The 24,529-nt window shown below is 49.4% G+C and overlaps 11 protein-coding genes across 11 annotated transcripts; 6 read left to right on the top strand and 5 right to left on the bottom strand.

Annotated features, from left to right (window-relative positions):
- Positions 1-41: 41 nt before the first annotated feature.
- Positions 42-1,131, top strand: N7474_008606 (cupin domain-containing protein; the record flags this gene model as incomplete). Its single annotated transcript, XM_057200016.1, has 3 exons — positions 42-291; positions 342-776; positions 827-1,131. 3 exons carry the CDS (start codon positions 42-44, stop codon positions 1,129-1,131), a joined length of 990 nt encoding a protein of 329 aa, XP_057050717.1.
- Positions 1,132-1,336: 205 nt separating this feature from the next.
- Positions 1,337-3,813, bottom strand: N7474_008607 (uncharacterized protein; the record flags this gene model as incomplete). Its single annotated transcript, XM_057200017.1, has 7 exons — positions 1,337-1,524; positions 1,583-1,792; positions 1,848-2,335; positions 2,387-2,548; positions 2,613-2,781; positions 2,835-2,966; positions 3,360-3,813. The coding sequence occupies 7 exons, from the start codon at positions 3,811-3,813 to the stop codon at positions 1,337-1,339; spliced, it is 1,803 nt and encodes a 600-aa protein (XP_057050718.1).
- A 1,419-nt stretch (positions 3,814-5,232) lies between these two features.
- Positions 5,233-7,044, top strand: N7474_008608 (glycoside hydrolase family 27 protein; the record flags this gene model as incomplete). Its single annotated transcript, XM_057200018.1, has 1 exon — positions 5,233-7,044. One exon carries the CDS (start codon positions 5,233-5,235, stop codon positions 7,042-7,044), a length of 1,812 nt encoding a protein of 603 aa, XP_057050719.1.
- Positions 7,045-7,598: 554 nt separating this feature from the next.
- On the top strand, positions 7,599-10,088 carry N7474_008609 (uncharacterized protein; the record flags this gene model as incomplete). Its single annotated transcript, XM_057200019.1, has 1 exon — positions 7,599-10,088. The coding sequence occupies one exon, from the start codon at positions 7,599-7,601 to the stop codon at positions 10,086-10,088; it is 2,490 nt and encodes an 829-aa protein (XP_057050720.1).
- A 318-nt stretch (positions 10,089-10,406) lies between these two features.
- N7474_008610 (SGNH/GDSL hydrolase family protein) lies at positions 10,407-11,195 on the top strand (the record flags this gene model as incomplete). The annotated part of the gene is made up of 1 exon (XM_057200020.1): positions 10,407-11,195. The coding sequence occupies one exon, from the start codon at positions 10,407-10,409 to the stop codon at positions 11,193-11,195; it is 789 nt and encodes a 262-aa protein (XP_057050721.1).
- Positions 11,196-11,438: 243 nt separating this feature from the next.
- N7474_008611 (Zn(II)2Cys6 transcription factor) lies at positions 11,439-13,064 on the top strand (the record flags this gene model as incomplete). The annotated part of the gene is made up of 1 exon (XM_057200021.1): positions 11,439-13,064. One exon carries the CDS (start codon positions 11,439-11,441, stop codon positions 13,062-13,064), a length of 1,626 nt encoding a protein of 541 aa, XP_057050722.1.
- A 336-nt stretch (positions 13,065-13,400) lies between these two features.
- N7474_008612 (uncharacterized protein) lies at positions 13,401-15,020 on the bottom strand (the record flags this gene model as incomplete). The annotated part of the gene is made up of 1 exon (XM_057200022.1): positions 13,401-15,020. The coding sequence occupies one exon, from the start codon at positions 15,018-15,020 to the stop codon at positions 13,401-13,403; it is 1,620 nt and encodes a 539-aa protein (XP_057050723.1).
- Positions 15,021-15,593: 573 nt separating this feature from the next.
- N7474_008613 (uncharacterized protein) lies at positions 15,594-16,511 on the bottom strand (the record flags this gene model as incomplete). Its single annotated transcript, XM_057200023.1, has 3 exons — positions 15,594-16,061; positions 16,121-16,309; positions 16,356-16,511. 3 exons carry the CDS (start codon positions 16,509-16,511, stop codon positions 15,594-15,596), a joined length of 813 nt encoding a protein of 270 aa, XP_057050724.1.
- A 578-nt stretch (positions 16,512-17,089) lies between these two features.
- On the bottom strand, positions 17,090-18,210 carry N7474_008614 (S1/P1 nuclease; the record flags this gene model as incomplete). Its single annotated transcript, XM_057200024.1, has 2 exons — positions 17,090-17,990; positions 18,080-18,210. 2 exons carry the CDS (start codon positions 18,208-18,210, stop codon positions 17,090-17,092), a joined length of 1,032 nt encoding a protein of 343 aa, XP_057050725.1.
- Positions 18,211-20,026: 1,816 nt separating this feature from the next.
- Positions 20,027-20,266, bottom strand: N7474_008615 (uncharacterized protein; the record flags this gene model as incomplete). Its single annotated transcript, XM_057200025.1, has 1 exon — positions 20,027-20,266. The coding sequence occupies one exon, from the start codon at positions 20,264-20,266 to the stop codon at positions 20,027-20,029; it is 240 nt and encodes a 79-aa protein (XP_057050726.1).
- A 956-nt stretch (positions 20,267-21,222) lies between these two features.
- On the top strand, positions 21,223-24,097 carry N7474_008616 (putative MFS monosaccharide transporter; the record flags this gene model as incomplete). Its single annotated transcript, XM_057200026.1, has 4 exons — positions 21,223-21,366; positions 21,441-21,572; positions 21,630-22,098; positions 22,161-24,097. 4 exons carry the CDS (start codon positions 21,223-21,225, stop codon positions 24,095-24,097), a joined length of 2,682 nt encoding a protein of 893 aa, XP_057050727.1.
- Between the last annotated feature and the right edge of the window lie 432 nt (positions 24,098-24,529).

Genomic DNA, 24,529 nt, shown 5'->3' on the forward strand with positions numbered 1-24,529 from the left:
AGGTATTGACAGCACATAGATATTCTTCCAGCATAACAAGCATGTCTTTGACTGACCAAGTTGCAACTACGCCCGACTCGGAGGAGAAGCTTCTTGCCGACCTGGAGGCAAGCAAAACGCTTCCTCTGTGGAAGCAAATGACAAAGCTGAACCCTCCAGCACCGAATCCGACCACCATACCCAATGTGTGGAGGTATAAGGACGTCCGACCGAACCTTTTGCGTGCTGGTGAACTCGTCCCGGCGGAGCAGGCCGAACGTCGAGTTCTGATGCTAATCAATCCAGCCAGAGGTCAGTAAATTTAAACTCTGCATTCGCACTACACAAACTGACTCGTCCAGATGCTCCCTATACAACCGACACCCTCTACGCTGGTCTCCAGTTAGTGATGCCCAATGAAACCGCTCGTGCACACCGCCACACAGCCTTTGCAATGCGCTTTATCATTGAAGGTAATGGCGGATTTACTGCAGTCCACGGCCGCCGCATCCAGATGCAGCAGGGCGACGTGATCCTGACGCCGACGTGGAACTACCACGACCACGGCAAAGATGGCTCCGGGCCCATGATTTGGCTGGATGGCTTAGATCTGCCCAATTTCAAGCATTTCCCTGTACACTTTGTCGAGCATTTCGATCAGCCACGGTATCCGGCGGAAGATGTTGATAGTAGCACTTCTCCACTGGTGTTCCCTTGGTCTGAGATGAAGGTTCGACTGGACAGTACTCCTGGGGATTGGGCGACGCATCGGTATTTGAAGGCAGATGATAGTGAAGGTATGACTTTTCTTTCCTATGTGAATATAAAGCTAACTTGTTGTTATTAGTGAGTCGTGTCCTTGGCGGTTGCGCTGAGCGTCTCGCAGCGGGCAAGTCCTCACCTAGCCGTCGTGAGACTACCTCTTCTGTGTACCATGCGGTTGGTGGAACTGGATACTCGATTATTGGTGACGAGAAGCTTATTTGGGAGAAGGGTGATACCTTTTGCGTTCCTTCGTGGTACAAGTATCAGCACTTTGCCGACGCTGGAGAGCCAGTATATCTGTATCGGTTCGATGATAAGCCAATGATCGAGGCGTTGGGATTCTATCGTTCAGAGGAGATGGATGCTGAGTTGCTTGTGACTGAGTGATGATCTTATGTGTAGTGCTGAAATTTGTTTGAAGGAAAACTGATACTTCTCTTTGCGGCTATTAATGAAGTCTGCTATTATTACGAAATTCTGTCATACGTGTAGAAGCTTGGATATCTCATTACTAAATCATGCTCTACATTCGATGTTTAAATACATTCTTAAATTTTTTCCGAAGCAAACGCCAAGACAATTTAGGTATAAATCAAGCTGGATACGATGTCCCCGGCTCAGGCAAAATCTCCTGCCGATCCATCATACCAACAAGATCTCCATCCATCATAAACTCACCGAGCTCCATTCCAAATGGAGAAAAAGACAAATCATTAGCAGATGTATTGCGGTTTCCATTGAACCCGTGGAATGATGGAGTCGCAACATCGTGGTGCGTTTCTATTGAACACGAGCATTAGCATTTTTGGATGCACAACGTGAACGAAGACAAACTAACCAGGATCATTGAGAACCTTATTAAATTGCTCGAGATAGTACCTGCATCGGTCGATAAGGCGATTCCCCTCATCTAGTTTGGACAGAGCCGCAACGGCCCGGCTGGGGTACTGCTTTGCTTTGCTGGCTTGCGCTGTCACCGGGGTGCCGGTTATGCTGGCGTCACGGTAGACCCAGACTGTGCCGATAATTACCAATGCCGCATTAAAAGCTTAAGAAGACATTAGCACCCACTGATTGATCCTAGGAGGGGGAGAAGGGCATACTATAGTATAACGAGAACCACCACGCCCCTAGGAGACTCTGTTTCCAGCCCCGCTCTGTTACGACCTGGTGGACGATGTCGATGATTGCCATCGCTGAATCGGCGCAGATCTGCAAGCTGTTCATGCCAATTTGCTGGAGAAGTTTTAGATCCTGGGGATCGCGTTCTGGGTTTGCACTTGCTGCGATGAATTTCACTAGCATCGGCCTATGGAGTAAGACACGGAGGTTGAGATAACGTAAAGTGAGAATGACTCGAAATTTCCAGGAAAAGTACTGGTAGTTGGATAGTTGACCTTGTGCCATTTCGTTCAAGCTGGTGGTGGAAATCAGCTGCAGTGGCTGGGTTAGAGACCTTTCCCAGCCAAAGAGATGTTGTTCCATGCTGAATATGTGTGCTGCGGCTTCGGTGATTGGTAGCGAGGGATCACAGCCAAGGTTTTGGCCGTAAAGAAGATCCAGAACATTCCATAGATCTTTATATAGAGTGCTTGTTTGCCTGTCAGAAATACTGGAAAAGGCAGAGGGGATTTGGACTCACATGGTGGCATTGAAAAACGCAACACTCAGTACGGAAGTTTCATCTTCCACGAAATCAGAGGGCTTCTCAAAGTCACGCTTGACTGGCAGATCCAGCTTGACGTAGCTATCAGGAATGGCTGCAGGTCTGCCAAATGTCATGCTTAGAGTCCTGTGGTTCTCACTGTTTAGTCTAGTCAAACATCAGTCAGAGAAGCACTGACCTATCTAGTACTACACAGCCGTACCAAGTCCGCTTTCGGGTTTCTTGCTCAAGAAGTGAAAATGACTTTGAGGCATTTCGGGCGTGTAGTCCAAGTTGAAGAGCTCCTTTCACAGCTAGCCCATGAACCGTCCACGCCTGAATGGACTTTTGTGTGCCTTGAAGATATTGGCCCATTAAAAGTAGAAATTGAACTGCAAATTGTCAGTAATTGCCATGAAACTATGTGTATTATCAAACTACTTACCAACCTCCAGTGTTGCACCGCGCAAGATCTCACTCCCACATAAACCGAGACCGCGCTGGTAGAACACGTCGGACTCAGCGATCCGTGTATCAGCCTTGGAACCATCAGGAACGGCGGTAATGGTCGCCATGGCTAGTACCATGTTCAGTAGGCCAAGCCACGTTCTTCGTACATGGGTAAAGTTATCTCGGGCCATCTGATTGTATGTCTCTAGAAAAGCAGGTGGATATATATAAGGAAATAACAGTCCCGTGTTAGAAAAGTATTGGCAAATTATCTTTAACGTCTCATCCTGAGAAGGCAGCGTATAGATATTAACCTGAGCGTGTTTGTCTCGGCCATTCGTTCGACCTGGTGGAGATGGAGGTCGCGATGCACTCACGAAGCCCCCGTCCGCCGCGCTAGGGGACATGAGGTATCCCTGCTGAACAACTGCACGGGATAGATGCCGCAGAAATGCGATATTTGAAGATGGACCTACAATGGGGTAAGCTAAGAGAAACATCTGAAAGAATTTGCACATACCAAAAAATCCCGAATCCTCCTCATTTGCAAAGGTAACCGCTCCCATAGCATCCACCGAGTCCTCCGTGCCCGTCAAGTCAGGCACAGGACCGGCAACAACTCTTTGACCCTGCTCATATCCACTCGTTTGTAATACTTGCCCAGGGCCCCGATCCACTTTCGTGAACAATCCAGCAATATCATCTTTGACAGTGGACAGCGAGTCCTCAAGCTTCCTTACCCGGTCCTCCAGCCCATGCAGGTAATCTTTCTGCACAATTACATTTGTGGCGGTCGTCGGCGGTGTGTAGATACACTCGAAGCCCAAATCCCGGCACAAGGAGCAGAGCGGCCGGTTGCCGTCACATCGGGATTTGCGCGTCCGGCAAGCGTCACAGGCGACAGCTACGCGACGTCGCTTGGAAGCCGGTGCCTGCGTAATATCCTGGGCCGAATCATCAGATACGTGGGCCATTTTCGCATCAAACAACTCAAGAGAGCGTGGGGTAGGGTTGCTGCGTCTCCGACTTAACCCCTATGCTGGGCGGGGAGCGGGCGGGGAGTGGTCGGAACTCCCGGCGAAGTTAGTGGAGCGGGTTTGTAGAGGCATTTGCCCGGTTGCACTAGGTAGATTGGGTCAAGTTAAATGTGGGGATAGCCCATCTTTATGTGATGCGGCAACAATGAAATCTTCTTCTCACAATTTGGCAAATAGAATTTTAACACACCAAGACTTTAAGCCAGCAGACGTTGTTCACGCGTGTTTTTTTGGTAATCAGGGATTTTATTACTGAGTGACTTCATCGCACCGAAAATGCCATCGCTGGAGCCGCAGCTCCATGGTCTATAGATTCTATTCGTTTGGCCAACTGCCAGAGAGCTGAGGGTGGCATCATCATATCTTTCCCCCGTGTCGTAAAAATACTGCCTACGTTTCTGTGACAAGGTTTTCTCGGAATACACATTATTCCGGAATAATGTACCTGACACGAACCGCTCGATAATGTTTTGCGTCGGACCTGTGAGTATGAGACGAGACGTCGCCAAGTTGCAACCAAATCAACTGTCAGATCGGCGAGAGCTTTGCCAACGAATTGTCCGGCAATGAGCGCCGCCGCAGGACAGACGAGCTCATTGTGCCGACCGATCATAAAGGAGAAACCATGACCTGAGACAGGAACAGAGGTATGCAAGATAATATATACCGACGAATGGTCAGGCTTGTCATTTATTGCGTTCAAACCAGAGAGATCAAGGCCCGTCGGGAATCTCAGGTTCAATGTTTCAGTGAACTTGCGCAACTGATCTCCTGTTAAACAGAGCCACTTGTGAACTGGAACCAGCTCACCGTGCCTTTTAGAAGGGTTGATCAAATGCCATTTTGAAGTTTGAACATCAATTGGAGCCAATTCTATTGCCTATTAGATGTTAGCTGTAGTATAACCAAGAAGAGATGTTCTCAGTCGTGTGTCTAGTACAACATAGTACACATTTCTCTCTCGCTTCTGCTGTGCCTCATTTCAAGTTGAGACATTCGGCATGACTCTCGGACTACTGTACTGGACCCAATTAGTTGGACTGCTGATCATCGAAACATTGACCGAAATTCGCCCCGGCCAAGAATCCGGGGGGAGCTACCCCGCATGAGACGGAAAATAGGGTAAATAACTTTTGCAAGTACCTTACCCGGACTTAGTCTCTGCAGGACCCTCCGGGACCTGCGGATACTACACAACGCGGAGAATGTGAGTAGTTGGACCGGGAATCTCACCGTCTGAAACCTAACAGAGCGGCGCTTCAGAAACATGTATAAACAACTGCTGTGGGGGCAATTCACTAGATCAGCACCGTAATCCCAGCTCAATCGATCTGAGGAAAATTAAGAAACTCAACTATGTTCGCGATCATTCTGATTGGGATCACTTCGGTTGTCCCACAAGTTGTGGCTCAATGGAACTGCGGCGGGACCAGCTATATGCCTGGGTCGGTCAAATTTACGAAGGAATGCCACGACGCCGTGGAGAACTGCATCAGCCAATTCGCCGCCAACGCCAGCCAGGTCAATTGCCAAGGCGCTGCAGGAAATCTCTACATGCAGCAACAGGCATCTGGCGGTAGCAACAGCGACTATACAAGTGCCTTTGAAGATATTCTCGATTTTTGTCTGCTTGATGGATGGACCACAGGAACATGGGATGATGGCAGTGATGGCCAATGGTTTTGGATGGCTGCGGAGTCCGATTGTTACTCTCAGGATGGAACAATTGATACAACTGGACCGGGCTTTTGCATTCAAGATCGGACTGACACAGTTGTAGATGGCTGTTATCCCCAGCCTGCGCCCAACTCTGGGCCATTACAGGTTCTCCGCAGTGCAAAGACTGCCAACGGCTTTACCTCATCTGGCCGGGGATGGAATTCATGGGGTATCGAGGCTCTCTCCGACCCGTCGATAATTCCGGGTTGGACAGGAGCAAATCAACAGAGTGTCCTGGACCAATGCACCGTACTCTCAAGGCCTGAGTTCCAAAACATGGGCTACGACTTGTGCAGCTTGGATGCGGGCTGGTCCACAAACGATGTCGATGACTACGGGAGGATCCAGTACAACAGTACGGCCTTTGACCTACCTCAGTTGGCGCAGAAACTCCACGCAATGGGTTTGAAGCTGGGCGTCTACGTAATCCCAGGAGTTCCCTGTGGTGGGGCCAACCGTACGATCAAGGGGACGAACATTCTTATCGGCGATGTACTAAACGGTAACAACGATGGGCTTGACTACTGTGACTGGGACTTTTCCAAGGACGGCGTGCAGCAGTGGCATGATTCTCTGATAGAGCTCTGGACATCATGGGGGATTGACATGATCAAGCTCGATTTCCTCACACCAGGAAGCCCGTGGAATGGCGCAAACCTGGTCTGCAACAACAGCGCCGCGGTGGAAGTATATCACAAAGCGATCGCCAACTCTGGCCAACAGGTTCGTCTGGATCTTTCGTGGAAGCTGTGCCGCAATGAAACATACCTGCCACTCTGGAGCTCCTTCGCCGAGTCGATGAGAACAGACCAGGATATCGACAACTACGGTACAAATACCTTCCTTGCATGGCAGGTCGTCCAGCGGGCCATTGACAACTACCGGCAATACATCTCGCTGCAGAAGGAACGTAATGTGCCAATAACGATATACCCAGACATGGACAATCTATTCGTCTGCAACCCTCAGAACCTGACAGGTGTGAGGGACACACAGCGAGTCACGATCATGAACCACTGGCTTGGTGCTGGTGCAAATTTGGTTCTCGGTTGCGATCTCCGTCACATTGATGCACTGGGTACCAAGCTGCTCACGAGCAGTCAGAGCGTTTCATTCGCCAATTTTGCCGCCAATTATCCTATGCAACCTCGAAATCCAGGTACGGGGAACAACTTGGCGCAGCAGGCGCAGGCTTGGATCGGAGGACCAGACGACGCATCCAATTCATATGTATTGCTTGTCAACTACGGACCGGATCAGGGCTCCGGCGGATTTAATACTTCGCTGTCAGGAATCCAGGAGGTGACCATCTCACTGAATGAGCTTGGAATTTCTGGAAAACGATGGAAGTTTACAGATGTCTGGAATGGTAACTCGAGCACAGTATCGCGTTCTTTCACAGCATATCTAGACGAGGGAGAGTCTCAGTTGCTCTATCTAGAGGGCTGATAGGGACGCTTATTTAAAACGAGTCTGACGCAGAAGTCGTTTGCACAAGGCTCATTCCCATCTATAAACCATCTATAATCGACCCTGATTTAATTACGCGAATTTGTAAGTCGACCATAATTTACCTCTCCATGGTAAAGAAATACTACAATACAAGTTGGCAATAGCTCGCTATGGAGAGACTTTAAGAACGTAAATACCTGAATGAAGCAGGTTGGTTGAGATTCTGTTCGGCCCTGCAAACTTATCCTTGCGAAGTCTTCTGGCCGACGCAATCTGACCTGGTAGGACCGAGTGCGTTTGACCACTTAGATTTACTTAATCCTAATCAGCTGGCAATACTTCAGGGTTTCCGAACCTGGCCCCAAATTATTAGGCCGGAAGAAAGATCGTTTCGATCCCCACGTGGGTTTGGATGGCGGAGCAATTCTCGGTGTCTCTTCCTTAGGTCCTCATGTCAGCCGTCACCAAAACGCGAATTGTGAAATACTATAAATGTCCGTAAATCCACCTATCTACATACGTAGTATTATGTTCTACTGGATCATTTAACCATGGCCTCGGATTTCGGCTCGATCGTATTTACGCCTCCACTGGGCGGGACCGTGTTTATGTCCGCTGGGAGCTCCTCTCTCATCCTCACAGCGGCTAGCACACGGTCTGTAGAACTTTTCGTCCAGATTGGCGACGACATTTCACCACTGAAGAGGATTGAAGATGTGTTAGCCCTGGGCGAGCTCCAAGTCTACCAGGTGTCCTTGAATGCAACTTCCTGCGGCGCTAGGGAGGTTTCCGTCTTCGAGCACGGGAATGGCGGACGACAACACCTGGGCACAATTTCCCTCGTGCGATCTACAGTATCCAAAGCGCCAGAACGGGATTTCTGTACTAAGGTACACCTGGATGAAAGGGAGGATTTCAAAAGTCAACGACTTGAGTGGCTGGATCAGGACCAGTGGGAAGGATGGGCCTGGTATCGCCCGCGCGACACTTGGATCGAGGCATCATTCACTTCCTTGCGCGAGCTGTCTCCACAGGTCACGACTCACTCACTTTTACTGCGTCCCACAACCCCAGCCAACGACCCACAGTCGGTGTTTGCCGTGTTCCCTGCCTCATCGAGTGAAGCATTTGCCACTTTAAGCGCCGCTCGCGCTGATGAACCCCCCGGGATCTATGCTCGGGTGAGACGTGTCAAGAAAGGCGGAAATGTTGATGTATTTGTCACCGGAAAGATTGGGCACAAACCAAACCCAGTCACGATCATTCGGGAAGCCATCGATCTGGCGCGCGACAAGTACGGTCTATCAACCGCACCTTTCCAGACCGACACCGATGGCAAAAACCCTTTTAACCGCCTTGGATTCTGTACTTGGTCCAGCATTGGGGAGAATGTACCGCTTACCTATGACTTGATGAAAAACCTTGTGCGGTCACTGCGGCAAGACAAGGTTCCCATCGGTACTTTCATCATTGATGACGGTTGGCAAGATATCCGCACTGGTGGAAATGGTGCAGACACCTCGCGTGGCCTCTGGACCTTTGGTACATGGCCTGGAATGGGCTGCAATCTCTCAGAGGTTGTGGAATTGGTCAAGGACACCCTGCCGACGGTACAAGATGTGGGTGTATGGATGACGCTCTACGGATACTGGAATTCTGTCGCCCCCGACTCCCCTCTAGCAAAGAAATACGAGATGCGTACTTTTCGCCTAAATCCAAACAACTTGCCGGGAATTCCGCAGCCTCTCGGCGGATTTGATACCCACCAGACTTGTTCCATCGCGGACCCCAAATATCGGGTGTACTGCCTTCCTCCTAAACACCGAGCGTACGACTTTTGGAAAGATTACTTCTCATCATGCGCCACCGCTGGTGTATCATTTGTCAAGGTGGACAATCAAGCCTACGGCAGCTTTCTGGAGGACGTTGAAGGAGGGGAGGAGTTCGTTGCCATTTGGGACGGAATGACCAAGGCGGCGAACGAGGTATTCGGTGAAAACCGTGTCATCCACTGCATGGCACACTACGAACGGATGTTCAACGGAGATGTTGGTCTGGGAGCAGCGACTAATGGGAAGAAGATCGTGTTCAGAAACTCAGATGATTTTGGCCTTCCTCGTCCCAACGTTCACCGCGACCATATCCGGCATAACATCTACAACGCCCTTCTTACGAGCAATTTATGCATAGTCCCAGATGCGGATATGTTCATGACCAATGCTCAGTGGCCAGAGTACCATGCCACACTGCGTGCCTTCTTCGACGGCCCAGTACTTGCGGCGGACAAACCAGGATCATACGATCCCCACATCCTCGAGAAACTTATCGGCCTCTCTCCCGCTTCTGGGACACACGAAGTGATCAAAACTGAGAATGCGATTAGACCGCTGCGTCGGAATGTTTGGGAACGATTTTTGGATACGGGAGTCGGTCCTGCGCTGAAGGGATCTTCCTACATCCCCAGCTGCCATTCTGCGAACATTGTGCTCTGGAACTGCCGCGCGGAAGCTCAGGATGACGCTGTTGATATCATCTACTCGGAAGATATACTCGACGCCTTAGACCTGCCCGCTGGGTCCAAAAACATCGACATGGCATTTTGGGCTTCCGATGCTGCAAAAGCCAGTTTGTTGACTGTGGACGCTTCTACCAGTGAGAACAAATTGCAGCCTGTGCTAGCAATCCGCCTACCCCCGAAGGCCGTGGAGATCCTTAGCATTGCCCCATTTCATGCTGTCGGAGAGGGTGCGATAGCTTGCCTTGGCCTGATCGACAAGTACGCCGGACTGGTTGTCATTGCAAATTTGGAAGCTTTAGGCACCCAACTTTCTGTAAAGATTCGCTATCAAGGAACTCTCGGGTTTTTGATATCCGAAAGTGGAAACGTGGAAAAAGACCTTCGAGTTTCCCTGGACGGAAAAGAATTCCCTTTCACTACGGCACGCCAGTCAGAGGAGTTGTACCTTGTACTGGTAAATCTGAACACAGGGAGATGTTCTCTTGGTAGAGATTACTACACTGTTGAGATTGGTTTCTCGTGATTACTTATTTAATTTTTCTTTCTCTCTCTCTCTTTTGTTATATTTATAGAATATCATTCGCAGAAAGTCCCAACTCATTTATTTGGTAGTTCATTTTCAGGCCTCAATCATTTTTCTGGATCGGATAAATGCGAAGATACCCTAGATTCGTACCATAGTGTTCTGCCGAGAATCTCGCCGGCACCGATCGTTTCTTGACCTTAGTTTAGTAGAGGCGTCCGCCCACTCTTTTATCTCAGCGACCAGGCTTATTCATCTGCTCTCCTTTTTATGGTGTGTGAGAGTCTAATTCTCTGTATTCCTACCCATTGTACAACCATGGCTCACCCAAACCCCCTCACGTCCGATAAAATCATCCTCTTCGGCGACTCCCTGACCGAACAAAGCTGGAACCAAGAATTCCTCTTCAATATCTCGCCAGCATTGCAACATGAGTATTTTCGCAAGTTACAAATCGTTACGCATGGCTATGGGGGCTATAATAGTGAACATGCACGACATATTCTGGAACCCATGCTCGACGCCGAAACAGCTGGGGGCAGTCGAATCAGGTTACTAGTGATCTTCTTCGGAACCAACGATGCGGTCGAAGCTGCAAATACTCGGCAGCATATTCCTATGCAACGCTATGCTGAGAATGTGCGATTTCTGACGATCAAGGCACTAGATCGTGGTATCAACGTGATCTTGGTTGGGCCAGCTCTCGTTGGGAAAGACGTTCTGGATCGCTCCAACGAAACGAACAGGACATACTCGCAGGCTGTGAAGCACGTCGCGCAAGAACATGATGTGCCGTTTGTGGATTTGTGGACTGCATTCCATACGTACACCAGATCATCGTCCAACAGCGACGGCCGCAAAAGCGGCAAAGAGAGCGTCGACGCGAACGGGACAAATAACTTGACCGATCTTCTTGCGCCGGATGGAGTGCATTTCTCTGGCCAGGGATATCACATTTACTATAAGCTACTCCTTCGCACTATCCGCGAATCGTTTCCTCCTCTGCGACCAGAGAATTTGCCTACCGTCCTGCCGCATATTTTCGATATCGACGAGACGGATTTGCCAGAGTCTCTATGGCGCCCTGTTGCGACAAAGAACCATTAGTACCAGCCACAATAGAAATCTATTCCTAGACACTGATATAATAGTTATCTACAGCCTCTCTAAATAGATGCCTAGACTTTTGTTTGATTTAAAAGCCACGGTGCGAGCCACCCCGCACGCACGCACGGACGGAATCCTAATTCCAACCAAAATTGCATTTTGTGTTTAGTTCAGTTCAGGGATGACCGAGGTTGCCACCGGATTTCCGTGTCCTTTTTCCATCCTTCAACAACCCTTATCAATATGCCGCCAAAGCGCGCTTGCGACTGCTGTAACATCCGCAAGGTCAAATGTAACGGCCAGCAGCCGTGCCACCGTTGTTCGCAGCATGATCTGCAATGCACTTACCTTCGCACACGCCGAAAGAGCGGTCCAAACCGCTTGAGACCCTCATCACTAGCCAAGATCGAGGATCACCAGAGATCGTCGTCAGCATGCCACCAAGAACAACAGCAACAAAAACAGCAACAACTTGATTTTCCGAGTCCGAGTCCATCAGCACTTCATGCTTGGATGGCTCCACCCCTTCCGGTGCAGGTCACACTGTCGGCATTAACACGCGTGCTACGCATTTACCAAGACCACCTATACGGGATATGGCCTCTATTGAATGCAGAGGAGCTTATCGCTCAGATAGAGAGAGATCCCCATAATCCGGAGACCCATACACTGGCAGCTGCAATCTGTGGAGCTACATTGTCCCATCTGAACCAGACCGTCTACGATGACTCTGAATGCAAGGACCCAACTCTACCTCAAATGCTAACGGCCGACTCATTTGCTCAACAAGCCCGACGTTTGCGAGGGGCCTTCGATTACATGGAGCATGTTACTCTTAACTCCGTGCTCACCTCCTACTTTCTCCACATCTACTACGGGCGTCGGCCGGGACGCGAGCAGACCGCCGCATTCTATATTCGAGAAGCCATCACTTTCGCCAACCTTTTGGACATGCACATCGAGACGACCTATTTACAACCACAATGGACTCCCCGAGAGCGGCAGGTCATGCGCAAATTGTACTTCCTTCTCTTGATGACGGAAAGGTTTCTGTGCATCCGCTACGGACTACCTACCGTCTTGGAACCAATTGCATTGCCATTGACAGACAACGAGGACTACCCAGACTTGGTAACAGGCTTCCTCAACCTAGTCACTCTGTTCCATACCCCTGGCAGCGACTTCTTCAACAAGTGGACTGCACAGGGCACCAGTGTTTCCTTAAGTAGCAAGCAACTTCTCCTTATCCAGCGGGAGCTGGAACTCCCAGCAGAGATTCCCCAGTGTGCCAATGATATCCAGAAAGTCGACATTGTTGCCACGCAGCACTGGATCCGTTCCCTTATCTGGAAGCTATCCATCCAATCTGGCTATGTCGCCGCTCAGGCGCAACCGGGTCGCAGAGAGATGAGTGTTTCATATCCAGTACGGATTGCACAGGATGCTCTGTCCGGTTTGGAACTCCTCCCAACCTCGGCATTTGAGGTCCATGGACCGGGCATGGAGAGTAAAATATACGAAATCACGGACGCGCTAGCGGACTCCATACTATGCCAGGAGCCGGTTGAAGATTCATGTGGGATGGTAGTGGGACCACGCGAGACACTCAAGGGCCTAAGTGATCTGTTATTCTCGACTGCTGCCACGAACCCAGAACTGCGTGATACACTTATACAAAAACTTGACCGGGTTTTCGAATGGACTTCAATACCACCAGTGCTGGGAAATGAAGCAGACTCTGTGGAAGACGCTGTGACTTTCCAAAATGAAATCAATAATAGCCTTCCGATTGAATTTTCGCCTTTTTCAACTGCGGATTCCGCGGCGCTGGTTTCATGTAGTGGAGACAGCATTTTCCCGGTGGAATGATTACTACTGATCTATCGTCAGAAGTGAAGTGGAACTTATGTACAGAGTGAGGCTGACAGCTCACTGTGGCTTTTGTGACAATATAGACCATATTTTCAGCGGAATTGGTATATGATTTGACGAATGTTATTTTATACCCTCAGACTCAGTGGCCGCATTATGATTGCACATTTATAGAAAACCGATTTATATAAAGAGAAATGGTGCTATTGAAAAATACAGCTCAAATTTTTGAAAGGCAGCACACGAAAGTTCAACAGAACTATACAAATAGAGTCTCAAATATGCAAATCATAGCTACTCATGCCCGTAAATTGTCCGAAGCGGGTTAGCAAATTACTCGTCCAAATCCCCAATGACATAGCTCTTAAACTCCCTCGCTGGCACTTTTCTCTCAAACATAAGATCCAGCTCCTCGTATGTCCGAGATTTTGTTTCAGGTAACCTGAAATAGCACCAAGTTAACGAGAAGACAGAAATGCCAGCATAAAGGAATTCTATCTTGGCACCCGCGTTCGCCGCCCCGGGATTCAGTAGATATGGCCCGATAACCGTAGTGACCAAGCCGGTAAGTGCGTCGATCATCGTAGCCATGGCGATGGTTTTAGATCGTAGCTTTGTGGACGGTGTCTCGCAGACAATGACATATGTCAGCGGACCCAGGGTCATCTGCCACACAAAGGCAAGGATCACTAGCAGTACTGCCTGAGCCCATGCATAAGCATGGTTGGTGGAGTAATCGTGTGCGAAGCACATGATGGCGACAATGAACAGAATCGACACAATGGAGGCCATGGCGAAGATATAGCAGGGGCGCCGACCAAAGTAAATTAGAGGAATGGCAGACATCAAAGTGCCAACGAAGCCCATGCCATTCAGACCAACGCCCATGTCAAATGACTGGATACTGTTTAGACCGGTTTGTTCAAACAGATACGTCCCGAAGCCGACAGGATTGCCCGAGAAGTTTTGTATGACAAAAAGCATGATGCATATCTCCATGCGGCGGCGATTTGATCCTTTCCAGCAGTCGGAATATGTCGTACCAACATCCAACTGGTGCTCAAGCATGTTGGTTTTGACCATCATGGCTAATGTTTCCTGCGGGTCCACTTTAGGATGAGGCTCGCTGAGACTTCCCAGAGATTTCAGGGCATCCTCCATGCGTCCCTCTCGGATTAACCACCAGGGTGACTCTGGAGCAAATCCTAGGCCTGCTAGCAAAACTACAGGCCATATCCACTGGATGGCGAACGGGATGCGATAGGCCCATTCGTCTGTTCGCGAGATGAAACCCCGGGTCACACCAGTCTGAATGAACTGGCCCATAACATAGCATAAATTAATATATCCCGTCAAAAAACCTCGCAAACGCATCGGAAGCACCTCCGAGGCGTATGTTGTGGCAATCACACAGTAGCTGCCCCAGATAATTCCGGAGAGATACTGCGACGCAGTCAGAACGCCAATGTTGGACGCAAAGAATTGCATAAACGTCAAGACGGCCGTCAAACAAAGGGAGACTGCAAAGGTTTTCTTTCGTCCTATCCGTTCCATCGGAAAAGTTACCAAGTAAGCACCGACGATCTGCCCAACAAGCGACCCCATGGACAAGGCGACCTGCCACTTAGCAGGGATCTGCCAGCCGTGGCCTTCATAATAGACGCCGAAGTGCTGTTGGAATGCTGGTAGAGCATAGAAATTGCCCGTGATCTCAATGTCGTAGGCGCGCATGATGATGGATAAGGAGATGAACATGGACCATAGCGCACCCTTGCGATAAATGACGAAGGCTTCCCAGTATCCGAGTTCATGCTCGGTGGCCGTGCCACGGTTGGCCATCTCGCGGTTGAGATCATCGTCCACCTTGCCATTACCCATATCTAGAGTATTCCCTTTCTCCATGTCAAGCTGAGAAACAGGCTCTGTCGAGTCGATGCACACATTATTTCCCATGATGAGCGGGCACGATGTTGATTCAATTCGAGTTATAGGTGGTAATGACTCGTTAATGTTGCTTTGGGTAAGCGACACATTCTTATATGTTTTGTGGTGTCACATTCTTTGAGTATAAGAACCCAATCCCAGCCGTAGAATAAAAATGCGGGGGAATTTGTGGGGGAATTTGCCGGGCTGATAGTTGCCTCTCCCACACAACAACCATTCGGCAGGTTTCTTTTTCTGGGGAAACTAAAGATGAGAATATCCGCAGAACAAGACCCCCGGTATTTGGCTGTGCGAATGGCGAACTTGGTCTAGCCAATCGACTCGAAAATTGATCCAATGAACTGGCCGTCTGGCTGATTTTAGCCCCGCATCAACGCCGAGAATCAGGCCGAGCCGGCGCCAGCAACGCCAACCGAGAAGGGGAAATGGGTCGCATTCCTTAATGGATACGGTGGCCAATTCGCAATTATGTATGTAAGTCTTGGCTGAAGAATTAAACACAGTTCGTATTTGGCTGTGGTGTTTCTAGCCTAATATCCGTAGTTCATAAGATATCTTGTTGAAGCAGAAATAGCTGCCCATTCAAACTGCAGGAGCAGCACAGAAAATTCCGAGACTTAGTCTCGGGTGTTTATCTGCTTGGGAAGGACCGCAAACCCGATGCACGCAGGCGCGGACTTTACTTCTTCCAAAGAGACGCTGCATTCGAGTTCCAGCAAATACAACAACTTCATCCAGAGCGGCAGGAATACGCAAAAAGGACGCCTCCTGTCCCACGCCTTCGCTGCCACGCTTATCGGTAGAATCGAGGTCGGCCACTCCTAAGCCATCGTGATCTCCAGGATACCGAACTAATATCGTTAGGGTGCCGGCATCCATATGCGGAGGAATGTAATCGGTCTCAAAAGACATTTTTTGAGGGTCATAGTAGTGTAGACCTATTGACTCATGGTCAAGTATGGGATTTCCGGTCAAAGGTATATCGGAGTTGAGGATGTCACGAGATAAGACACGGAAAAGCTCGCCACGCAAATGCCTCCACTCCTTCAGCTTGTAGATTTGATTAGTAGTAGTACAGTTTAGGGAAGGGGTGGGGTGGCGTTTCCTACATCGTGCAATGCTCCGATGTTTAGGTAAAGATCTGAAGGAGGATGGATCCGATTTTCCTGCTCCTTCTTCCTAAAATATATACTTTCCTTAGGTATTGGGGTCTCGCCACGAATAAGCTCTGTGCCAAATGCCGAGTAACCTCCGGTTGAGTGTTTTATTTCCTTTGGAAGCTGGAAGAAGCTCTGGGCCTAGAAAAAGTAAGTTCGACTCGAAAAGACTGAAATAGAGGCTTACATTGTACAATATCCCTTGAGTGAAGGCCTTATTGAGTTCGGGGGCCCGTAAGCGAAAAGCGCCGTACTTGAGAAGAGCAAGTCTTAGACTTAAGATTGTCGCAGGGTTCTGCATTTCATCCAGGTCAAGCAGAGGAAGACAGTCTTTGGTAAGCATGTTGGCTAGAGTACTAGAGGTACAGACAAGAAAGAGATGCTCGGTGAAGGGGGAAGGACCCCGCGCGCGCGAGGAGAATTCAAAGACCCGAATAATAATCCTTGTCCAAGCAGCGCCTCGACGGCAATACGCTCACTTGAAGCAAACCGATAGGCTGTGGGGGTTCAAATTGCTTTCATAGATTTTATGTTAGATATGGTTTCTTGAAGAAGGTTACTACCTTTTACACTTGGAAGAGACTATACCTTTTTATGTATTTCCGTTCCCTCGCCTACAATATGACTTAGGATACTTGGTAGACAGTGCACTTCACTGGCTCACTCTCTCTGTCTTTTTCTCTCTGATTTAAGTTTATGTGTGGATGATAGGGCTTTAGTCGAATTATGCGATTCAAATGGTTTCGTGAGGCAGAGGCTTTGAGGGTTATCCGCTCTAAAACTCCCTTCCTATATCGTGCATCTCATTGGCCTCTTTACAATCTATGCTTGCAGCAAGCTTATAATGGATTCAAACTTGGATGATCAACCGTTATCCCCGTTTATACATCGGTAGTCGCCATTCAATAGCTAAATCAATCTTCAGTGATCATGCTTCCTGGAGCCACAGCACGATCCTTCCATGGCCGCTCTAGCTAGTTTGGCACGACTCAGCGGACGGGGCTCTGGTAGAAACTCGCGACCAAGAAGGTCCAAATCAGGAGCTGTGTCTCGGGTCTTCAAGTCAGAGCCTTCGAGATCTCGCTTGGCAATCTCTGATTTATAGACCATGTTGAGCCAGTTTGCTAAACGGTAGCCACCCTTTGCAATTTGAAGCTCGATGGTGCCGATGGCGGAATTGTAATACGTCGGATAGAGATCTCCAGTCTGCAAGGCAGCAGCTCCGTTCGGCATGACGACACTGCAGACAAAGGCATTGGCGTCCGACGCCCAACGAGTGGCTGTGGTAACGGCATCACTGACGCTGTCTCCTTCAATCCAGCTTGCAGCCTGGGATTTATAGCTGCCTGAATTGATCTCAGTAGTCAATGTCTTAGCCCACGACTGTGCATCCGACAGCGAACTGCCACCAATCAACTGCTCGGGCATGTATGTGTCCCAATCAGAATGGAGATTGTCCTTATAGCCGTTGAAGGTGACTTCAATATCGTTTCCTCCGACCTCGTAAGCCTCATCATGCAGCGGCTGAGTTACATCACCGATAAAGTGTACAAGGAATCGGAGAGCCTCAGCGACGTTGGCATCGCTAAGTCGGCCGTCACCTACACGTTGCGTATAGTTGGCGATGGCAGAAACTGAGCAGCCCGAATTACCACAGTCGCGATCGTAGTCCACATTGCAGCTCGACGGGGGGTTATCCTCAGCATCAATAAAGTGCAATGGTGCTGACCATTTGCCGGCAGTTGTTTCGCGATAGTCGTCGGCCCAAGAGGCAATATTGGCTAGGTAGGAGCTGGATGAGTCACCGAGGACGCCTTGTGCCCTTGAAATCTATTAGCATCAAGTATGGAAGCAGGGAATTTGCTATCCAGAAACGCTATCGTTGCTCTGAAGTTTATTGTCATCACTTACCACGATGCCACGTCTGAAGAAACATAATTCTGGGCAACATAAGCAACGGTTGCGTGGCCTAATGCGCCCCATGCAGCCACCCCTTTCACGGTCCCAAACACGACCAGAGCGACCTTGGATAGAGGTGCCATTGTAGGGAATCGCTTTCGTGGTATAATACTCTTGAGTATGTTGGTTAGAAGCTTTCAGAGTACTTCGCCGGGGTAGGGGGATAGATTCTCACAAGGTCCTTGCTGTGGCATAGTTGTGATCATATATATGTTCACTGAGATTATTATAGGTGGATATTCAGTTACATTCGATTGTTTTAGGGCGAAATAGATCAACATTGAACCCCGCTCCAGATCTATTACGCTTTGCGACGTTACAGCACAGGAGAATCGTTCGAAGCGTGCTGTGAATGACGCACGAGGACATATAAGTGGTCAGTATCAATAGACACATCGGGTCGGCTACACTACCACCATTAATTCCGTTAAGTTGGCGGGGATTTGGGCTGCATGGCACCGGACTCCAGCGGACGTATGGTGTTGAATAGAAGAAGATTTAAATGTTTTGCGGTGCATGCCTTATCTTGTCAGTTTGATAGGTTGGCACAGATAGCCCGCAGTTCTTGGCGAGCTAGCTGAGTGCAACGCTAACCCCGGCTGGTGACCCCGGTCCCCCGTCTGAATGTTTGTAGGAGCAGTTTCTCGGCGGTTACAGGAGAGGATTCGAGTTGAAACTGGACGGCAGGAGCAAAAAAGGTAAAAAAAATAATAATAAAATAAAATAAAACAGGAGATTATGGAACAGTAGTCACTTAATTAGTGTAAAGCCTACCCTCAGAGAAACCCAGCAACAGTATGTAGTCTAGTCAACCCTGGGTGATGGGGTAGTTGGGAGCACATATGTTTACAGTTCACTTTGGACCTGTTCAACATGGAGATCTATTAGTCCCCCTCTTACCCCCCCCCCCCCCCCCCCCTTCCTTCTCTTTGGTTCAAATTGGCTTATGGTAGCACCACTCACTCAACATTAATTTTCGTTCCTGTCGCAATTATTCCAGTACTACGGGAGAAATAGGAAGTAGGTGTCGCAAACTGTTTATGGTGGCAAAGTGCTCCTATAGCTCAATTGGTTAGAGCGCGAAGCTTATGTAATCATCCTTTGCGGGAATTTACATGCATTACCACCTTCGAGGTTCGCAGTTCAAATCTGCGTGGGAGCATGTTTTTTGTAAATTCTTTATTCCGCATATTGCGATTGGTTCGGGAGGTTGTTTAAGTGAAGGGAATGTTTGACAATAGGGTGGCAAAGACTAATTATCTGACGAATTCAAAAAGCAGGTGAACGCCGCTAACGATATGTCCCCACATTCTAGCTCAGACTGCAACCTGTTCAACCTTCGTAACATGCTCAGCACTGCTAACACACGGCGTCATTGCGGCAGAGATAACGGACAGCCGTGTTCTCCACACCGTGTGGTCGTATGGGCTTGCTTATGTGCTAGACTTCTCTTTCACATATTGATACGCTGCATTTTCATACAATTTGCCATGGGTAGTCAGTCCCGCTCGAGAAAAAAAAGATACACGCTTCGAAAACACGAATCTTGCGCAAGAATCAGCCCACATTTTAGCTAGTTTCAGCCTTTTTTTCCTTCTCCAGAGCAGCCTAATACACAATCTCCGACAGCAACGGTCCCATTCCAGCATGATTGCGCTCAGGACGTAACTTCTCTTCCCGCAACAAAGGCTCGCTCATCATCACATCACGCTTGCGAAACTTAATCCCACTGTCGGTCGGGGCGGCACAATTACACTGCGCATCTGCACCGCGAAGCGCGCAGATCTCGTTCGTTATGCAGTCGCCGGTACAGTTGGCCACATTAGTCCCGCGAGTACGTCAAGCCCAGAAAGCTTGGAAAACTGAAGCATCCTGCTCCATGGCGTTGGTGACATTATGTCAGGAGGCTGGCGTAATTTCGGCGCTGGGGTCTTGGACGGGGGTTGATAACTTGGACCCATAAGCCTTTTTGGCGGAGTAGTAGGGCTCCCATTTGGGTTCGATTTGATACGAGGCGTCGCTGATGTTCGCGATGTACTGTGTGAAATGCATAATCCCGAACGTGACGGGATCAACCTCGTAGACGCGGAAGGAAGGCGAGCCTGACGTCGGCGTCATTGAAGGCGCAACGTAGCCCATTGCGCTCGCAGTGTCCCAGTTCGGTTGCTGTAGTTCGAGTATGCGATCTGGAACGCGTAGGTGACTTGTGAGGCGAAAGAAGGAGACGCCATGTTTATATCCCCGTTATTCAGATGCATAACCCGCTTAGATTCAGCCAGATACCATATCCCTGCAGCTAACTACCCGTGAATCGTGCTAAGATTGTAAGCAAGGTGATCGTCCTTAGATCGGGCTGTATAGGGTGTGCATGGTTCATGTGATGGGCTTTCTGTGTGTAGTATCGTTTGGCAATGACTTTAGCTCAGTTCAAACACTGGAAATTAATTGGTGTTGATAAAAAAAATAAGCAAGGGATTCAAAGCGATCGGGCGAAACTAATGTCGAAATATTGGTATATTCCAGGTATGTGTTGACTTGAGGAATTAGCATTGCGAGAGTTGCCGGTCGCTGCACAATGAAGTCATAGTAGATTGCGGGCTGAATGTATAGTTCCTCATCCCCGCAGTCCATGATTTTGTCGCGACCGAAGGCCATATTATCGCCGAGCGCCAAGCTGTCAGTCTGCTTAGTGTTTCTAAATTAGGCACAAAGCGATGGACTCGGAAATGAGCCGAGACATCGCCAACCTCTGCTATGGGTGGCAAGAAGCCAAAAAGGCGGAACCCGAACCGGCCAATGACCACGTTTGCGGCCTGTCCTCCGCATATTTCCCTCACCGAAAGATGGGGAAGTTCCTTTGACCTGGATTCGTCATATTTTCGGTATTATTCTTGTTTCCTTTTCACTCTCCAACCTCCCTCGGTGACTACACCACTTGACCCTCCTCGACGGTACCCGAACCCGCGACGAGACGATGGAGCCTCCACATCGCAAGAACATGACGCCACCGAGTATGTGCGGGCTGTGATTGCTGCCATTCCTCAACTGCTACCGTGAAGACCGTACAAAAGGGCGCTCGCCCGCCTGCGCACACAATGCAGGACCGCCGGTCGCTCGTGCTGGGAGTCTCCGTCCCCTTCTTCGTCATCGCCAGCATCTTCGTGGCCCTGCGGTTTGTCTCCCGCATCTTCGTGGTGAGAAAAGTCGCGCTACACGATTATTTGATGTTGCTCGCATGGGTATGTACCGTCTCCAGCCGGACCCTGCATGCTCCCCGGGATGTGTCGGACTCGGCGCATTAATGATGCTACAGTTGATCGACTTTGGATTCTCATTTTCCCTGTTCTACGCGACTAGCAAAGGACTCGGGCTCCATGCGGACGCCATCCCGCGAGCAGATGAACCTGGCCTCAATCGCGCTAATTATGCCTTTACCGTCCTCTACGTACGTTACGGGGGGCACCGACAAGTGAAGATGACGAGATACTGACCTTTGGTCCAGAATCCAGCGTTGATGTCCGTCAAAACCTCCATCCTGGTCTTTTACTTGACTTTCACGCGCGGCGAGAAAGTCTTTCGATGGGCCAACTACGTGACCCTTGCGGTGGTAAACGCGGCCGGTCTCGCATTGACTCTTGTCAATGTCTTCCAATGCAATCCCGTCAGCGCCGCGTTTTATTCCACGGTCCCGAACGGTGCGCAATGTATCGATATCATCACGCTGTACCTTTCCTCGTCGCCAGTGAACATCATCACCGACCTGGCCATCCTTTTTCTGCCAATGCCCATCTTGACCAATATGCGGCTACCCATGAAGCAGAAGGCGATTCTGGTCATTACATTCAGCTTCGGTTTCTTCGTGGCCGTAGTCGATGTGATCCGAATTGCTTTTCTCCAACGAGCGGCCACCTCCCATAGAACGGAAATCCGATCAATCCACATCTCCAACATTGGAATTGCCGACTTTAGCTGTATGTTCGGGCTTTCTGTTGTTGTCAAGTGAAAATTCGGCTAATCTGTATCGATGGTTCAGGGTATGCGTCGCTGTCTTTCATGTGGTCAGCCGTCGAAGTCAATGTGTCCGTCATCTGCGGATGTGTTCCCAGTCTCAAGCCCCTTGTTGCCCGTCTTGTCCCCAAATTGATCAAAGACACAAACAATTCATCTGTTAACACCCCAATTGCTCATGGGGCAAGCGACAGTCCCGTTGCGATGCCTTCACCCGCCGCAATGCCCGCTTCTGGTGGCGAAACACCATCTTCGCCATCAGATAGCAATGAAAAACCGTCGCCGCAGCAAAGAAAGGGTAGCATGGCTATACGTCGTCGCAGTTCCAACGCCCTTATGATGATGCAAGATATGTTCGGTCAGCATGGCAGCGAGGGTCAAGACACAGAGGCAAACACGGCTCCCACCAGTTCATCCCACCCATATAATTTTAGATTCTTTGACTTCGTCAACGTGAAGAATCCAGAGAGCATGCTCAAGTTGAATAACAGAGAGTCGATCGCGCCCAACGCCTGGACTACTCTGCTTTTCTTTCTGTGGGGATTTGAATACGGTTTATTGGATGTCCTCAATAATCAGTTCAAGAAGATCGTTCGGCTTGACACCTGGCACTCATTGGGTCTTCACGGTGCCTACTTTGGTGGGTATGTCGTCGGTCCATTGCTCGTCGGTCGCCCAGTCCTCAAAACCTGGGGCTTCAAATCTACCTTCATAACGGGATTGTGTATCTACGGCTGTGGAGCACTGATCTTCTGGCCATCTGCTGTCCTCACATCTACTGCCGCCTTCACGATATCCAACTTCGTCGTTGGAATTGGCCTCTCAGTGTTGGAGACGGCCGCTAATCCGTTTATCGCGCTGTGCGGTCCACTTGAAAATTCAGAGATCCGTTTGAATATTTCACAAGGCGTGCAAGCTATCGGAAGCGTTCTCTCACCGTTGTTGGCCCAGAAGGTGCTTTTCAAGAGCGTCACTGACGTCGCCTCTCTGGTAGACGTGCAGTGGACGTATCTTGGGATTGCTCTTTTTGATGTGCTTTTGGCAGTGGCCTTCTATTACTTACCGATTCCTGAGGCATCTGATGACGACCTGGAGGAGCTAGCCAATCGTCGCCGAGGAGACAACATGACCAAAGTACTTGGAGTCCCTGTGGTCTGGCTCACCCTTGCATTGGGAGTGTGGTCACTATACTTTTATGTGGCTGGACAGGAAGTCCTTTCGACAGCTCTTGAAAGATATGTCCTCTCTGCAAATTCTGGAACATCCATTGATGCGTTCGAAATCTTGACGATCGGCCATAGCGTCTTCGCCGTAGGGCGCTTCGTTGCCGCCTTTGCGCAGTTGTTCCTGAAGCCTCGCTGGATTCTCATGATCTCTTACATTGGGATGATCGTCTTCTCTGTGCTCTGCATGAAGACCACCGGCTGTGCAGCCATAGTTATGGCCATGCTAGTCTACCTCTTCGAGAGTGGTGCCTTCAGCATCATCTTTGCCATCTCACTGCGCGGAACGGCCCGACACACAAAGACCGCCGCAACATTCTTGACCGTCGCCGTCAGCGGTGGCGCCTTCTTCCCCTTCGCGCAGTATGCCGCCTACCTAGCCCGCGGCCAGTCATACTCGTTCTGTGTTCTCGTGGCGGTTTTCTGTGCCGGTGCCATCTTCCCCTTCTATCTCAACCTCGTCCCTGCCGCCAAGAAACAAGTTGACCCTGTTCCGAATGAGTATCTTCGTGGTTACCGACGCCGCAGCCGCAATCAACAGAATGCCAGTCCTCGAGATAAAAATAGCTCAGCTGAGAATGATGTGTTCTCTCGTCGCCGCAGTGTTCTCGAAAATCCCCTACAATCTGTCTCTTTGCCTGATATGACCCATCCAAGGCTACAGTCACAGAATATCTGGAGCTCGCAGCTCAGCCTGAACTCAGGCTTAAAAAGACATTCCAATCTGTCAAAAATCTAGAGTCTTGCTACAGCGAGGCATGGTTCATGAACTGGTCCGCTCTTGTGGCAATATGGCTTTGCCTGCCTTTTCTCTGGCTTGCACATATCCTACCTCTCGTTTCTATTGGTCTACAGATTCACCACCCTCAAAAGATACCCCTCCCTCACCTATGGCTGCGTTGGTCACCTAAACCCTGGATTGTCTATTATTCGGTCATGTTCATTTAATGCATATATCAAGGGGGAAAAGGTCAATATTTAGTTAAGCATTTCAGCGCTGGCGTTATGAGATGAGTTATTGCTTGCTAATTTCGTATATTAATCAAGCTAATGACCTCATGCAACACCGTCTGTTCATTATAGTAATCTGAAATTCACACTTTTGATTCACTCATTCAAGTTCTAAAACGTTTCGATCGACTGCTCCATTTGCTCCATTGACAGATGGCAG

Source organism: Penicillium riverlandense (genome assembly GCF_028828495.1).
Source record: "Penicillium riverlandense strain IBT 135883 chromosome Unknown utg000007l_segment0_segment0, whole genome shotgun sequence".
NCBI classification, from domain to species: Eukaryota; Fungi; Ascomycota; class Eurotiomycetes; order Eurotiales; family Aspergillaceae; genus Penicillium; species Penicillium riverlandense.